Here is a 17789-nt window from a genome sequence, read left to right on the forward strand (position 1 = left end):
TACTGCCTAATAGAAAAAGTGCCTACTATGTAAGTAAAATTATGACCAATATGTTCTGTTTTTAGCAAGATGGCCCCCACCAACAGATACCTCAGAAACACCTGTGGAAAATGTCCCGAGGTACAATAAAGCAGGGGTTCTCAGCTAGAAGCAACTTTACCTCCCAAGAGATATTTGGCAATGCCTGGAGACACTTCAGGTGGTCACAACTGGGGGGAGGGGTACCTACTGGCATTTACGGTGTAGAGGGCAGAGGGGCTGCTAATCTTATCCTACAATGCACATAGGACAGTCCCCTCCAGCAAAGAATTATCCGGGCCCAAATGCCAAGATGGCAACACTGAGAAACCTTGTCAAGGTATATAGGACAGTATAGGTGATTTCTAAAAAATCAGAACTCCATAAAATTATTGAGAAAACATCGATTGCTTAAAAAAGAAAATGGGATTTTCATTATCACGTTGTCAAATAGCTAGGACAGATATTTAGGAGACATGGATTTTAGCAACACGACAAGATTCTTGGGGTCAATCAGCCCTCATGAATACGGTCTATCATGCAATGACCTTAGGATAAGTTTTCTTCTAACGCAAACAATGTTAATACAGCTACCATGAGCATTAGAAGTGGAACGTCATTCGCAAGAAGTTTAAGTAAGAGTCAAAAACCCCGAAGAAGCAGGTGGAAAGTCAAAATACTGCTCTAGTACTTTGCACCCAGAGGGCCACTCAGCCAGGCTGCGGAGACTCCTGAGCTAGCTAACGGACCACAGTGCAGGTCCTTCCCTGGCGAGCAGCCTGTTTCTCAGCTTGGGTACGTACAGGACTGAAGCTCACTCTTCAGTGACTAATGTGGCTCAGAAACACTATTAGACTGCTCCTAAGACTTCGTTTAAACTACTTACTGTTAATAAATCACACGGCCTTTCTTAAAAGCAGGAGATAAAACTATAAAAGTACAATCCAAAAATATATGTGTATCCCCCCCACAAACACACAAAAAGCAGAAAAGACTAGAAAGGAAGTCACCAACACATTAAGGCTCAGTCCCTTTTCTACCCCATTCTGTAAGACTTAGATTTGACTCCTGCCTGAGACTTATTGGCTGAGACTTTTTGTCAAATAACATAACTAATGTTCACTAAAATGAGAACATTGAGGCAGAAAAATGGTTTTGAAGTTCTAAGAAAAGGCAGCATTAAGATTGTTTTTGTAGTCATTAAAAAAAAGCTATCTTTAAAATATTTCAACTTTATGGCATTCATCTCTCAAGGTAACAGATCAAGTCTTTTATACAAAGACTATAATTTCATCCACTAAATTAAAAAAATCATTAATATTAAATATCCATTTTTATGCCTGAAAGGAGAAAGTAATTCAAAAATGCAAAAAGACATAAATGGTAGCAAATACAGGTTAACTATTTTATCCCTGATGCTACAGGATCTCCACTCACCCTTCTGATAGAAGAATTTCCTGTAATAGTACGCGCCCAGATCCACGTGCTCTACGATGTACCTCTTCACCCGGTCCAGATGCAACACGAGGCTGTCCTTGGGCACCTCAAGGACCGCCACTCCTGCGTTTGTGCAATGGGAACTAAGCGTAGACTCAAAGGAGGCACTTTCACACCCACTAAAGGAACCAGAATTTGATTTCGACAGGCTGATCTTCCTTTCACCTTCTCCACCGATCTCGTTCCGAAAATACGGACAGCTCATTACCAGCTCATTGCTCTTATCATCTCCCTGGTCCATGCTGAGGCTCCCCTTGGAATTCAGGTCCTCCGTGCTGCCCATCGGGGAGCTAAAACTGGCCGAGTGGGATAAAGGCCCCGAGACCAGGGAGGCCACGGCAGCGGCCGATGCCCCCGTGGTGGTGTTTCTCCTCTTGATAACATTATGCCTGTTCATAATCGCTTCATTCAAGTCAAATAATATACTCTGGACATCGTAGTGGGCAAAGCACTTTGGACATGTCCAGGGCCTGACAGAGTCTTCCGACCGGTTATCTTCCAGATCCGACGATTTCCCAAGTTCCTCACCTTTGGCATTGCGTAATTTCCGAAAAATGGACGAGTCTCCAGTCTCAGACTTGGAACGGCGCTTGAGTGGTTTTTCCCTTTCCTTAAAGAGCCTGAGGTTCTCTCTCTGGGAGATGGGCCCGTCGATAACATCCAGAGAGAAACCGGAGCCCTTGCCCCCACCGGCGATGAGAAAGTCACTGAGCTTGGTTGGAGTTGGACCTCGATCGGACTTGTCATCTTTGTAGCCCTTTAACAGATCGAAGAAGCTCTCCCCGGACGTTCCCTGCTTGTCGATTGAAGAGGTGCTACCATATTCCCTGTGCAGTGATGGCCCAGTCTTGTAGGTGGGCGAGATACATTCATCGAAGCTATCCACGTCAAGTTCACTTATGGTGATGTCGCTGTTGCTGCGCTGCCGGATCCTGCGGAGGGCCTTCCTGGGGGAGCTGGGGTAGGCTTCGGGCATGAGAAATCGGGAGTCCATGCTCTCCGCCGGCCTCGTCTTGCTTTTCAGCGTGTTCTGTATGCTCTTCAACATGGCTGAGTCACTGGAATTGAGGCTAACAGAACTTCCCTGACTCACAGGACTGCTTTTGGAGGACAGGCTCTCAAGGCAACTTGAGGTTTCTATTTCCTGGCTTGAACGGCTAGATTCTTTGACGTTCTCCTTGCGTGGGGGCCAATCCGCAATCCTAGCCCTAACCCCCATCTTGGGGACTCCGGGGGTGGAGGTTATATGGTGAGAGCCTTCACTTCGGGGCGGCCCTACCGGAGCCAGGACCGAGGGCCCCAGGCTGCCATTCTGGGACCTGAAGCGTCGCATGTAGAAGTCGTCGGTGTGGACTTTGGGAGCGCCATCTGTGGCCACAACTGAGGCCCTTTCGGGGGCAGCCGGCCGCTCTGTCTGTGACCGTTTCAAGCTGGTCATGATGGAGAAGCAGTCAGACTCAAATCCCTGCACAAAGGACCATCATAGCTAAGTTTTAAATGTGCACTTCCCTTTTGGAGAACGGTTTCCAGAAAATACAGCAGTTGCATGAGATCTTAATCTTTTTCATTTAAAAGGTGAAAGGATGCCTTATTTCCAAACCTCTGAAAATCCAGATCTTCAAAACATTATAATCCACAATGGTTTCCTTTGCTTCACTTTCACAGACAGCTTTCTTTCAGAAAAAACTGAATGGAACTTGTATTACTGGGGCTCTGTGATTGCCACAATCCCATGCTTTCTCTAAAAGAAGAAGGACAATTAGAATTAGCATCTGATAAATACCTCTAAAAATAAATATGCAATTGCTAAAACCAGACACATGAAAATAAAATACTCGATAATGGATTGTGGGTCACAGCTCATCTTTTCAGTAAAGCAGGTTTGAAAGAAAGTGAAAGCATTTAATAAAATCAAATGGTACATATTTTGAAAGACTATTAATACTTCAGCTTCACTGAACTGTTTCATGTAATAGGAGGGAGGGGGTGGGGATCTCGTTCCAAGACATCAAGGCTCCTACCCCAAGTACGGACCAAGTACAGGCTCCGACCTCCAGTAACGCAGAACATCACCAACCACTGTGCCCACCAGAAGTTCGCAACACGACCAACGGAGTTCAGTAATTAGAGCAACGTGTAGTCAGTTTCTAAATAAGACTGAAAATCACGTTATCGAGTACCCTGCAACACTCACTTTTTAACATCTTTCATATTTCAAAACGCTGCTTGCTTTTTCGGTTTCTTTACAAACGCTTAACGTAGTTGGCAAGAGCAAATCCAATAGAGAGAAAATAAACCGGGTTTTCCCGGAGCCATTACATCCATTACCACTCCTCCGAATTTCCCTCACTTTATCACTTACCCCCGCGAGGAAGACCTCCGGATGAATCCCGCATTCACCACCACCTCTTCCCCGGCTCTCCCTAGCCTACTCTGGAAGCTGGAACACTCTGCTAATTAACAAAACGCCTGCATTTCCTTACGCACTGCACCCTCCCCCACCCTCCGGTGCCGATTTATGAAGACAGCAGAACAAAATGCTGCTCTGGACAGACCTCTCCATATTCCCCGACAGACGACAGAGAAGCGTTAGCATCCGTGCAGGTGACGGGTGAAGAACACCAACTTCGTCGTGAGCCCGTCAGTCAGGAGGCAAGAGACACCCATTCTGAGCACAAAACCCCGCATGGTTGCGTACATCCTGCAAATAACGGCAGGGACCCTCTTTCCAAGGCTCCACAAATTACACAAGAGGTGGCCTTTAAATTCTTGCCAAATCCACGTTTGGAAGGATGCTGCTGAACCAGCACCGGGCTGACAGGGCTGCATTGTCTACAAATCACGGCTGACACCCCGAGGACGACCCGCGCTCGCTGCACTCCGCTCGGCGGTAACAAGCACTTACTTCCACGATAATTAAGCATCTCGCGAGTCGGCCTCCTGCCTCCGAGGCAGCCGCTTTAATTTCTCTTGCAGTACGCAGCATCATTTTAGAAGACTCGCTGCTATTTAAAGGCTGGAACATTTAGGGGAGTTTCAGAAACTGCACGCTGCCTGCAGAATGCAGGGCCGGCGGAGCTCCAGCTGGGCTCGGGGGCTGGGCCGGGAGGCCGGGCAGATAAACGCCAATTGTTTTCACTCGGGCCCCTCCTCCCCCGGCTTTTGTGAAAGGGGTTAAAAGGCTTTGCACCGCTACCTAATTAAACCTGGCTTTTGAGCTCTCTAGAAACTTCTGCCCTCAGATTGCTCTGATTTCCTTAACAATCCACAACGCTGCGTGCCCCTCTTGAACTGTAAGCCTTCACGTGGAATAACGTGCTAACTGTTGCTTCCAGAGGCAGAGGAGGGGCAGCACATGTGGCCACAGCAGAGGTTCCAGGAGTGCTCCACATAAAATGGGAGGAAAACCAGCCAACTGAGCCAAAATGCAAAGTAACCTCCAGCCCATCTCCAGAGAAGAAAATCTTTAGACAACCAAAGCTAGAATTTATGAGCTATTTTGTAACTGGGGGCGGGGGTGGGAGGTGGGCTGTTGATTTCAATGAAATATCTTTCAAGCAGAGAATACACTAGCATAAAGAACAATTCTAAGTAGATTCTTATAAAAAAATCAGATATTTTCACCATTTCTCACAATTTCAGAGAAATCCAAATAAATCTATTCCCAGAGCTTTCAGTCTCTAAAAGGCCAACACACGAATGCCACCAGGGATAAAGACATTCTTGTCACGTTTCATTTCCCTCAGAAAATAGTTTGTTGCAGAACTGTCTTTTTTAGGATATGTGAAGTTGTATCCATTGTAGGAGGAGACTGAAACCCAGCACTAAAAGACAATAAACAGAACTGACTTGGAAAAGCCCAGGCTGAGCTATCTCTGCCACAGACCTCCTCTTCCAGAACCATCTCAAAGGCTTCCTAGATTTTTTTAATGAGTTTTTAAAAATCTTATATTTCATAAAAATTACTTTGCAGTTTGAAAGAAATGCCAAGACTCCAGCTACATCTTATGAAACAATGCAATGTTTTCTTTTAATTTCAAAATATAGGTGGGCACATAGGGAGAGAGCGTACCCACAGTTTAATGATCTGTAAAAACCAAGGAACTGGAAGACAGACAACTGAGTTAAATAACAGGGTTTTGTTTTGTTCTGTTTTTTCCTGTCATAGGACCTTCTTTACTATTCTCATTCCCTCTCTGTCCCATCTCCCTCTCTTTCTCCCCATCCCTGTTTATAGCATAGCATCAAATCCCTTTCAGTGCAATATGAACTTTGAACAGACACTAGTATATGTAGAAATATATGTATGTTTTGCATTTGTTAAACTAGTCAAAAATAAAGATGTCAACCATGTGTGTAATATTACGACAGATCAATAACACCTAAAACCTATTCCTTAGGATTGAGAGAAAAGCAAACATATGCTGACAATTATTAGCAATTCTCTTAATTATCAGCAAACCTGCTTAAACATCATTAAATACAGTAAAAAGCAATAGAGTTAAATAGAAGAACAACACTAATTTACAGCACATCACCTCCATCTGTTGAAAGAGCACGCTATACAGAAATTTCCTTGGTACACGTTTAATTCTCCACCTCTAAGTACTACTACTTGAGTCTATGGCAGACCCATTTAACAAGAATACCAACCCACTGTTTGGTTCAGCGACTTCCCGCAAATTCTATCAGAAAAGGAGAAGATGCATCCAAATCTTACTGGTTGACAATCTTTTCATCACTCAAGGTCTATCACAACGGGACCCACCATCCTTTCCTCATAATGTCAATCCTCCAGAAGTGCTTCCTCCTCTCTTCTAAATCACTCCCAGCATTTCTCAATTCCCTTCTGAGTACTGACCACACACTTGGTGCCAGGGGCATGTGAGGAAACAATCCCTTCCTTCAAGGGAAGCTATATGTGTAAAAACAGTCCTTATCATTCTGGCTCCTTGAGACATTTACACTCTTGACCTCTTGATCCCTCCCTCCTTCCTAAAACACTCTTCTCGAGATTTCCATGATAACCATGTTCTTCATTTTCTCTTGCCTTTCTCTTTTTGCTCACTCTTCAATACCACGGGTGGGCTCCACTGAAAAGCTAGTGATTCCAGAGTGGCATCCTTGGCTGGCTTCTCTTACCATCCTTCATACTTTGAGGGGGCTATAAGGGGTATTAGTATTGGGATGTACAGGAGCACTGAGTGCGTTAGGATGAGACAGCAGGCATGGGTACACCCAAGTAAAAATATTACTCTGGAAAGCAGGCTGTTGTTGACTTGGTTGGATCATAGTTGCCTGTGCAACTGAATGAAGACAGAATAAGGGAATTACGTGGGGAGATGCTGCGTGGTGGCCGGTACACTCTGGTGATGTCACAGGTACCTGAACCTTCAGATATAACCTCTGTGCAGTTACCTCCAAATCTCCATGCATGACCCTCTCTCCTAAACTCCAGATAAAATACATGCAAGTACTCATTTGATCGCTTCCTTATTTACCCATTTTGTACAATGAATTAACTACCAGAAAAATGGAAAAAAAATTTTTTTCCAAGAAATGAATGAGTGATAAGGAAGTGAGAACAATAAATAATAGAAGGAACCAAACGAAAGAAACAACATGAGAAACTTTCTCTGTGCCAAGGGCATAAAAAATAGTTTAAAGGGTACACAAGAAAATGTGGGAAGGAAAAAAACAAAAACAAAACCAAAAACCAAAAAAACCAACAACTATACTTTCTATCCTGAAATAATTTACCAAACAATACAGTATATTCACCAAAACAGATGTAGTGCTTCTCAACAAATACGTCCATGTTCCACAATGGGATGTTGTTAGATTCCTCCACCGGTATTTACGAAATTTGAGTATTTATAAAGGTATCAATGTAAATAATTTACAAAGTTGTATATATAGCTTTAGAATGCCCATAAATATTCTTTAGTAATGCCCATAAATAAATATACTTTACAATGTAATAATAAGCTTTATTTTAAAATAGAAACATAAGCTCACAGTCCTTGAACATTAGGTTAGCTAAGATAACCAAGTAAGGTAAACTCTTTCCTTTACATCCCTTCCTGGCTTTCCTGAATTTCATTCACATTACGTAAAAGTAACATCTCCGTTGGAAGGTCTGTCTCACTCTTTCAAGAGGGCTTGAAACACATACAAACATCTCAGGGCAATGTCATTTGTAATTTAAGATTTATGAATCAGCACATAACTTTTTAGACAGGAATTTCCCCCTTTTTTCATTTCCGTTCTGTCCCTTCAACAAAAAGCAGGAAGAATTGGGAGAAACAGGGTTGATAAATCTAGTTCCTGTTCCAAAATGTTCACTATCTGAAAAACACACCACTGATGGAGACGAAGTAGATTAAAAAAACTTGGCCTGAAATTAATCAAGTAAAAGAGTTACGGGATATAGACACCTATGCAAAGGATCAAGTTACATTTGAATTTGGAGATAAGAAAGCAACTTAAAATGTGTCTATGAGGCCAGAGCAAGAACTAACATCTGGCTCCTACCCACCTGCCTAACTAAAAAAAGTTCAATGAAAAAAGTTACATTTCAAAGGCCTAGCGAAGGAAACAATAAAACTTGGTAGAACGCTTGATGGCAAAAAAGGGATGACAGAACGAAGCAGGTACCAAGCAGGTTATATGGTGGAGTTACTGATGAGCAGTGAAATGATTCAACAGTTGGCAAAACAAGAAGGAGAGAAATAAATGGGAACATTTATCTCTTATACTTAAATATGACTAAAACTTATGTAATAAGCAATTGCTACAATGCCAAAGAGCTAGGTTTGAGGAGCTCAAAGTAGAAAGTAAAGTAAAAGGTAGCAAGTAGGAGGGTAACAGTGAATCAGAATCATTAGAGGGAAAATAATAGGTGTTTGAGGTACAGTAAACGAATACTTTCAAGGAAAAGAAACTGGAGCTCACCCACTCATCAGGGGCACTGAGCGTTTCCATGTCTGGCAGCAGGATATTAAGAGAACAGAGCAGAACAGTGAAGCAAGTGTGTGTTTTAATGTACTAATTTGTACATTAATATTCATTTAAAATACATAAAAATTGTATTCATCAATACTGTACACTGTGACCTACTACTGCACAGCTGATTATCAAACACAACTTGGTACTAAACCACTTAATACCAAGTATGATCTAGGGAAAGGGGAACATGAAAAATGGATGCCAGGGGAATAACCAAGAAATGCCTCATATGCAAGGGGAAATCCTTGCCAGCTTCTCCCAAATTCTGCTTCAAATTCTGCAAGTCATTAATCCACAGAAAAGGGTCCCATAATTAAATAAGGCAGGGACACACTATATATCACCTCCCTTAAGACATGATAGTACTTTTTAGTAGATTAAAGATTCCATGGGGGGAAAAAAAAACCCTAGTTTATTTAAACTAATATTTCTTTGGATATGACCCTGGATTCACTTTTTTAAAAAATAGAACATTTTTATACTGTGCATCCTATTGAACGTAACTGGGGACAAGAATGCCCAATTTTAGAATACCCTAGGATACAAACAAAATTGTATATACGTTATAAATATAGCTGTTTTTTTAAAAGTTACATGCAGATATATACACAAGCCAAAGGGAGTAGTTCCCCCAAAGAATTTACAATGCTTGTCTTGAGACAGTTGAATTAAGAATAACTTCTGGGCTTTCTTTTTTCTTCCCCCCCCCTTTTTTTTTACTTGTACTATTTATTTTCTAAAGTAAGCATATATAACGTTAACAATCAGAAGAAAAAACTTAAGAGAAAAAAATCATTTTTTTAGAAATGATTTTAGAAACAGAAAGAAATAATCATTCTTTTACTAAACAAAACAAAACACCTGGGCATGTAGTACAACGAACACGCACCTGAATACTAATTATAAGATACTGCACTATGCTAAAGCTCCAACCACTCACATCACCAAACAAGTCAAAGTTCAACAGATGTGAGGTCCTTCATAGGGGACGATCTTGCACTAAATTGCCTGATTTAAACGAAATCAAAGAGGGCTACATGACATGTAGAGTACTCAAGACTATAAGATCAGCAGTATTTACAGACTGGATGAATTACTTCATACACAACTGCCTCCACTTCCTCATTTACAGATGATTTCCTTTAAATTTAATATCGGTATAAAAGTCCCCTCCTGCCCAGCAGGGCTGGAGAAACATCTGAGGCTGCCTAACGGGAGTGAGGCTGGGCGGCCACCACTCACTCACCCCCCTTCCTGGGGCGCATCTACTTTCCCCACATTCGCAGACATCTCACCTCCTGTCCTCACAGTCGTCCTTCTGCAGAGATTCAGGCTCAATGTAAAGAAGGTCACCATCTGACTCTGCTATGAGATACTGATGGCTCAAGAAACTGAAACTGTTTGTAACCTGGAGAGGAAGAATCTAATAGTAGTGACCTTCTCTGGGGACAGAAGGAAAAGCGGTCTGAACTGTATTAAGTCAGATTTAAATTAGATAAGCTATGAAAGCTGCCTCTGATCCAGACACGAGGAGCCACAGCAGAGAATCCCCATCACTGAGACAGCTTGTCAGGCTGCCAACGTAGACACCGGGGCACCGGATGGAGCTCTGCACTATGCTGTCACCCTCCCAGGAAGCGACATAGAGGGAACATGTCCACCCTCAAGTCCCTCGAATGCACCTGGAACAGAGGAGAGAAGCATGGGAATCCAGAGGGTTCAGTAAGATAGAACATCACAAGTGGCTGTAATAGAGATATGGTGGTTCTCTCAATTGAATATCTATATCCAAAGAATTTAAGAAAGTGCACTTGAAAAAGCACATGTAAATTTAGCTTAGAAAAAGAGTAGAAAGTAGCATCAGTAAGAAGAATGGAGAAAGTTATTTCTACATACAACTCTAATATCCAAATAACTGTTAATCATGAGTAATATCAACAGTGACCATCTTTCACTTAGCAGATTTTAAAATACCACCCAAAGACCAAGACTAAAAAGAAAAAAATTAAAGGGGCGCCTGGGTGACTCGGTCAGTTGAGCGGCCAACTCCTGGTTTTTGGCTCAGGTTATGATCTCAGGGTGGTGGGATCCAGCCCTGTGTCAGGCTCCGCGCTCAGCAGGGAGTCGGCTCGCGATTCTCTCTTTCTTCTCTCCCTCTGCCCCTCCCCTTGCTCATGCTCTCTCTCCTTCTCTCTCTAAAACAAATAAATTAAATCTATTTTTTAAAGAAAAAAATTAAAACATAAAATCACCGCACACTGCTTTAGCCTTTCCTTCCATAGAGATTGCAGATGGTCCGTTTGTCTGTTTCATCACAGCCTCAGTTCTGACTATAAGCTCTCCCGGCAGGGCTCTGAAGCATCAGGACTCCCATCTACTTCACTGTCCAACACGGGTTTGTGCCTCCAGTCCTCATGAGCACCCCGTGAGGTCACCTCCATTTTCAGAGAGGTAAGTAGATTGCATATGACATATCCAGTGGGCTTGCTCCCAGTAAATACTGGACTGGCCAAGGATTTATGGCAGAAAACTACTTCAAAAATATATTATAAAAGAAAAAAAGGTCTCCCTTTGTAGCCTCAGTTATTACTTTTGAAGTCCAACTCCGGTATGAAATACACCTAGTGGGAGAAAAATATTGATGATTAACTTCCTTAAAATGCTACCGTGGTCAAGTCACTTATCTTTTGGGAACCTTCATGACTCCTCAGCCACCACCCTGTTACTGCGTGATTCAGGCCCGGAATTCGGGACAAACAGTAGCACCTTTCCATAAAGATCTATGGGATGACTGATTCAGATCAAGGGTATCCCTCTCTGACCTCACGTTCAGAATGTAAAACTGTGAGTTGCGAGAAAGAATATCAAGTGCCAACCCTCCCTCTTCCACATGGGGTCTTTCAGGGTCAGAAACTGCAAGTTCAGGGGCACCTGGGTGGCTCAGTCGTTAAGCATCTGCCTTTGGCTCAGGGCGTGATCCCGGAGTCCTGGGATAGAGCCCCACATCAGGCTCCTCTGCTGGGAGCCTGCTTCTTCCTCTCCCGCTCCCCCTGCCTGTGTTCCCTCTCTCACTGGCTGTCTCTCTCTCTGTCAAATAAATAAATAAAATCTTTAAAAAAAAAAAGAAAGAAACTGCAAGTTCACCAAAGGCAAACGGGGGAAAGCCCCCGTGTGAAGCCAGATTTCCTCACGGCCAGACTCCTACCCTGTCAGCTAGGCCGTGATGTTCCTCCAGGACACGCCCCTCAGCAATCTGCCGACATCAGCTTTAACCACAGTCTGAGCGTCCTTGATGCACCAGTTTCTACGCACAACCCTGCTTACTCCCCACAGCAACTGCTGGGAGGTGCGATCCACGAAGTTCACGTGTGAAGACCCTGCCGCTCCGAAGAGGCCGGGTCACTGCTCTAGGGTCTGATTCCTCAGCCAAGCTGCTTGCACTAGAACACCCACTCCCCCAAAAATGCCTCTCCTCCTGCTTCTTTCTGACATTGGTGATTAACCCTACACACGGTTCGGCCTTTTTCCCCCATTAGATGTTTAGGTTCCTGAGGGCTTTTTTAATCCCAAAAGCATCTAAGCTCATATCCTTGAAATTAAATCATTAAGGAACAAAAATCACTTGATCTCAGTGAAAATGGAAGCGAAATTAACAGATAATAGAATTCACACTGTAATCTAAAATGTAGGTATGGTTATCTCATAAATATCTGCTGAGGGAGACAGGTCAAGGGGGGAAGAAAGCCCACTTAACCAAAATTTTATAGATTTCGGCTTCATCTTTCTCTCTTTACGAGCCTTCACGACAACAACAGAAGTGAATGAAAAATAACAGCAACTTGACCTTCTTCTCTTCTATCCAGTTACCATCAAAGGGCATGAAAAACAGCCACATAAATGAGCAAATCTTTTAAAAGAGCAACCAGAAGTGCATCCGTTGGAACTGGACAAGGCACCATCACAATGAAATCACCAAAAGGTAAACTGATGCACAACAGAATCAGCTCTTAAAAATCCTAGCCCAGTAAATAAACACATTCACAGGAAAAAGGAGGGCTAGTTAGTACAGCACAGGTAGGAAGGACAACAGAAACCAGTAATTACAAATAACCACCGTCAAATTCATCATGGTCAAGATAATCATCTTTTATGCACCATGTCATTTTTCTCCCATACAAGTCTCCCCATTGCTGCCCCCTTTTGCAATGTTGTTTTCTAAGTGAATGAATTATATGCTTTTTGTTTAAAAAAAAAAATGGAAATAGTACTGAAAAAGTGAAAAATATATCTTCTTGTTCAGGACACCCCAATACCAACTCCAAGGGTAGCCACTCCTAACAGTTTGTGTATTCCTCCAGACACTGTGTGGGTTGGGCACCCACAGTAAGTGAGGCATTGAAAGATAAGGACAGAGGAGAGGAAGGATCCAGGTCACGGGACAGCTCACTTCTGAAGAGACTTAATCCAGCACAGAACCAGGAAACCACGGCAGAGGGGTGGATGGGGAAGAACAAAAGAATCTACTTGCATCCAGAGGAAGCAGAGGACCTCCCCTTGCCAAGCTGACATAAAACACTTGATGAAACACTTCACAACTACACACACACACATATATATATATATATATATATATATATATATATCCTGGTTCTGAAAATAGGAGCCCTCTACAAATGTTTCTGGCAACTTGTCAACAGCAATTAAGGCAAGAGCGAATGAAATAACTTTTTTTAAACCAATGCACACCATATTCCCCAGGTTTTTTTTCTTTACTAATTATGTACATATACAAATATTCATACACATTTATACATAACCCTCAAATAAAATTATTTTTATTGATTCCCCCCAAACTTAAAAATCCCTGACTTCTAAATGAGATTTACATTTAAAAGTTTTTAAATTTTTAAATTTTTAAAAATTGAGATGTAACTGCTATAACATTATGTTAGTTTCAGGTATACAACTCAATGATTCAACATTTTATATACTGCAAAATGATGATTGCATGTTATCTGTAAGTTCAGTTAGCATCTGTCAGCACACAGTTACAAAGTTTTTTCTTGTGATGAGAACTTTCAAGTTCTGTTCTCCTAAGCTACTTTCAAATATGCAATACCATATTATTAACTACAGTCCCCATGCTGTACATTAGATCACCATGACTTACTCATTTTATAACTGGAAATTTGTGCCTGTTGACCACCTTCACCCATTTCACCCCACCCCCCATCCCCCCACTCAGGCAACCACCAATCTGTTCTCTATATCCATGAGCCTGGTTTTGGATTTTGGGCTTGTTTTTAGATTTCACGTTACCCTCAAATTTATTAACTTTATCATTTTAACTTTCGTTTACAAACTAGAAAAAAAAGCTAACTAAAATGCAAATCAACCAAGTGTTCAAAGATAAAACCTTGAGGCTTCGGAAGTCTTCTTCTGTTTCTTGGCCGTGCTTTTCCTTTTTGTGACAAAGTGGCATGAGTCCCCTAGCTGGAATGGTAAGTTTGATCCTCCGATGTCATGTTGCGTGTCCACATTAGCACTCACACTTTAAAATGTCATCACTCTGCCTATTCAGTACTGTGTGTTTATCAAGTGCATGCCAGCACAACACTCACACTTTTCTGCTTAAAACCTCACGTTAACTTGCCACCACTTTCAAGGCAAAAGAACAATCTCCCAAATGCACGGTAGAGCCCTCTAATGAACAGCCTTGTCTCTATACTCTGAACCTTCAGCTCCAGTCAAAGGGAAAGAGATCCAGCTACAGTTCCTTGAATGTACCTTAAATGAGCCTTCGGGAGAAACCAAGTGGCAAGCTGTCCTGGGACGCCTCTTCCCTCACTTACGGCTTGTTCCTACTCACCCCTCTTTATCCCGTTCAACTCTTACTCCTCAAGACTGCATTTCAGTAGAGTCCCTCTTAGGCAGTTGGCCACCCCCGACCCCAGCCCCTGCCATGCTGTCATGTTACCTTTCACACAGCATCCCTTGAGAGTACTGCACGTATCTTACGGTGATTCAGAATCAAGACAGGGATTCTCTACTTTAAAGAAATTATCACTTTACTATGCATCATTACCTTCTAACACCAGCTCTGCTGGCAATAAAAATGAGGAATTCTCAGATTGAAGTTTTCTGACAAAATAATTGATTTTGAATTTTTTTTTTGACAAAATTGCAGTTGAAACAAGTTTAAAAGAAAAAGGATATTAGAATAAAGAAAATTCTTTAACAGAACACAAGTGCAAGAAAAGGCCTAACTAGTGTTATAATAATCATGGGTATAATAAGCATCAAAGACATTCAAATCAAAACAACACTACATTATTTTTTACCCATTAGGAAAAATCCTAAGAATGCCAGGACTCACTATTAATGGTGCACAGTTAAAACAGACATCCTTATCTTGACAGGGGCAATAAAAATTGGTAAAAACCCTTTCAGGGGAGACAAAATAAAGGTAAACCAGAAAATATGCATAATGTTGGGCTCTGTAATCTCTCTTTCAACATTTGGAAATGTATAGTGGTCCAGGGGCAGAAGGGATTTTCCTTTACTGAGCCCCAGAACTCCTCACACTCTGGCCAGCTCTTTCTGATCTTTATTTCTCCAATAGGCCCTGGAATCTCTGCCAGACTCTCCATTCCTTGTGAGCTCTAGGCATCCACTCTTTCTCTTCGAGTCTCTAACACTGCCACCAAGTCCTTGGTTTCCAAAAGACAATCATACAAAATATCCCAATGTTTCAAGGTTTTCTGATTCACCACCAACTAAGCCACGAGGGGCCATGAGGCAAGGGGTTGTGCCTTGTTTAGCTTCAGGGTACTTAGTTCCCACAGAAGTTTAATGATAAATGACATCCACATTTGAATATGACAACAAATGGGACAACAAACACTGAGAACTGATTTTTACAATCTACAGAAGGAAAACCTACTGTGCAAAGATACTCATTGCTATGCTATTTAGTTTTTCATTTACATTTTTATCAAAGTACTGCATACAATATTTAAAGGCAAATAGTACTACGACATATAAAAAAAAAAAAGCAACAAAAACACCCAAAACGGAGTGCTTTATCCCATCTTCTCCATTCACAGGAGCTACCCCTTTCGATTCATACCACTGTTCTCTCCAATATTCTCATATTCCTTAATAACATGTTCATACTGCTATTTCTTGATTTATTATCTTAAATATTATCTTTTGAAGTTCTATTGTGGAAAATGAGAAATAAGCATACTTTAGTATCTCCTTTCTTCCCTTGCCCCATGCTACGTACATATTTTTGTATGTGCATGTGTGTACACATGTGTATTACAGCTATACATAGAGCAGGATCTGTATTACTATGGCTATATTTACTTAATTGCTTCCCTTATTTTTCCCGGAGTTAATAATTGCTTCATTTTTTCCCCATTTGTTTAGTTTCTATATACATGCCTTTAATTTTCCCTGAACTCAACAATAGAAGAAAAAAAAGTTTTCATTACTGATTTCCAGATGGTTAAAAACAACACATGCCCTATCAATTCCATTTCTCTTTCCTGGAACCCTCTCTCCTCGAGCTCTCCATCCTTACACTCCCATCTGACCTGCCTGATCACTAGGTCTATTGCAATGGCATTCTCAGAAGCACCCCAACATTATCATCTTGACAGTCCCTTCTCTCCTCTCCTATGATGGGTCCCATGCGTCCCAGATCTCACATCTCCCTCATTCTTAAGTTTATTCCCTCGTTTTGATGACCGTTACCTTCATTCAGCAACTGCCTAAGAAGAAGCACATATGTAGAAGCTCTGAGACCTGGCATGTCTAACCTTAAACTGACAAATTGGCTGGGTACAGAACTCTGGATAGGAAAACATTCACCATTGGAATTTTACAGGTATTAATCTTCTAGCTTCCATTGTTGGAACTGAAAAATACAGTGATATTCTGATTCCTATTCTTTTATACATGACATGTTTTGTTTTGTTTTTTTTTCAGGAAGTTTTTAAGATCTTCTCAAATATTTGAGTAGCATTTCTGTGAGTCTTTTTATAATCCTGTATTGGACACTCAGTAAGCCTTTTAATATAAAAACATATCGGGACGCCTGGGTGGCTCAGTTGGTTGAGCTTCTGCCTTTGGCTCAGGTCATGATCCCAGGGTCCTGGGATCAAGTCCTGCATCAGGCTCCTTGCTCAGTGGGGAGTCTGCTTCTCCCTCTGCCTGCTGTTCCCTCTGCTTGCGCGCTCTTTCTCTCTCTCTCTGACAAATAAATGAATACAATCTTTTTTAAAAGAAAATTTAAAAGATAAAAACATGTCTTTCACTTAAGTGAAATTTTCTTTCTTTTCTTTTCTTTTTTAAATAATTCCCTTCCTTCCTTTTCTCTTTCACTTTGAGAGTTCTATTTATTGGATACTGGATCTCCTGAATTCCTGAATAGTTGCTTATCTCTTCTCTCCCAACACCCATTTCTTTTTCTTTCAAGTAGTGGGGAGAATTTTTTTACCTTCATTTTCCAACCATACTATTAAATATTTCGTATTGACTCTTGGATTCAATTCGGAAAAAAAAAATTGTTTTCAATGACTGTTGCTTCCATTAAAAAAATAAATTGTATTTTTATTTCATAATTGCAAAACTCTGTCTCATCCCCACTAATGTTAAACTAATTTTTAAAGCTTCTTCTTCGTATCCAGTATCTATATTTTCCCCCACATATACTTTTCTTCTGTTTGCTGTGATCATTCTTTCTCACTTGGAAGGCTTTTGCTCTTATGTCTGTTATCATTAGCTATCCTTTTATATTTAATATTCAGGCATTAAAAAGGAAGACTGAAGCTCTGTATGGAAGCAGAGCTTGTTGACTACTACATAAACTTTCCTGCAGGGGACTGGTTAGGTACCCAGTTGTTTTAGTTGTGGAAACTGAACCATAGGGGAAAATATAATTCTAACTGTCTAGCATCTGTTTAGTCTCAGAGCTCTCTTCCTAAATCCTTGCCTTATACAGAGTGTCTGTCTTCCACAATAGAAGCTACAAATGCCACACTGTCACTTAACCAGACATTCTTACAGATAGGGTCTAGACAGACAACCTGCCCCTCAGCCAATGAGATATGCACATTTTGAACTCTGAATTGAAACGTAGTACCTGGAGAAAGCAAGGGGGTAGTGAATCCATTTACATGGAGAGTGGTGGTAGCAGTAGTGCCTAGGGTGCATAGTAGTGCCCTCAGTGAAGTGCCCGTGGTGGCAGCAGAAAGCTG

At 41.6% G+C, this 17789-nt stretch overlaps 1 protein-coding gene across 16 annotated transcripts in view; it reads right to left on the minus strand.

Moving 5' to 3' along the window:
* SIPA1L1 (signal induced proliferation associated 1 like 1) overlaps nt 1-17789 on the minus strand; it is a 446735-nt gene that overhangs the window by 128604 nt on the left and 300342 nt on the right. For 13 of the 16 annotated variants that reach the window (XM_057318467.1, XM_044391372.3, XM_048219779.2 and 10 more), the window contains one exon: nt 1456-3256. In XM_057318467.1, coding sequence (XP_057174450.1) covers nt 1456-2953 — 1498 coding nt within the window. In that variant the 5' untranslated portion in view covers nt 2954-3256. Of the gene's footprint in view, nt 1-1455; nt 3257-4420; nt 8920-10780; nt 11145-17789 lie in introns of those variants that run through there. The other 3 variants (XM_057318468.1, XM_057318465.1, XM_057318470.1) reach the window with 2 other exon arrangements.

The sequence above is a fragment of the Ursus arctos genome, unplaced genomic scaffold, assembly GCF_023065955.2.
Source record: "Ursus arctos isolate Adak ecotype North America unplaced genomic scaffold, UrsArc2.0 scaffold_25, whole genome shotgun sequence".
In the NCBI taxonomy this organism is placed as follows: domain Eukaryota; kingdom Metazoa; phylum Chordata; class Mammalia; order Carnivora; family Ursidae; genus Ursus; species Ursus arctos.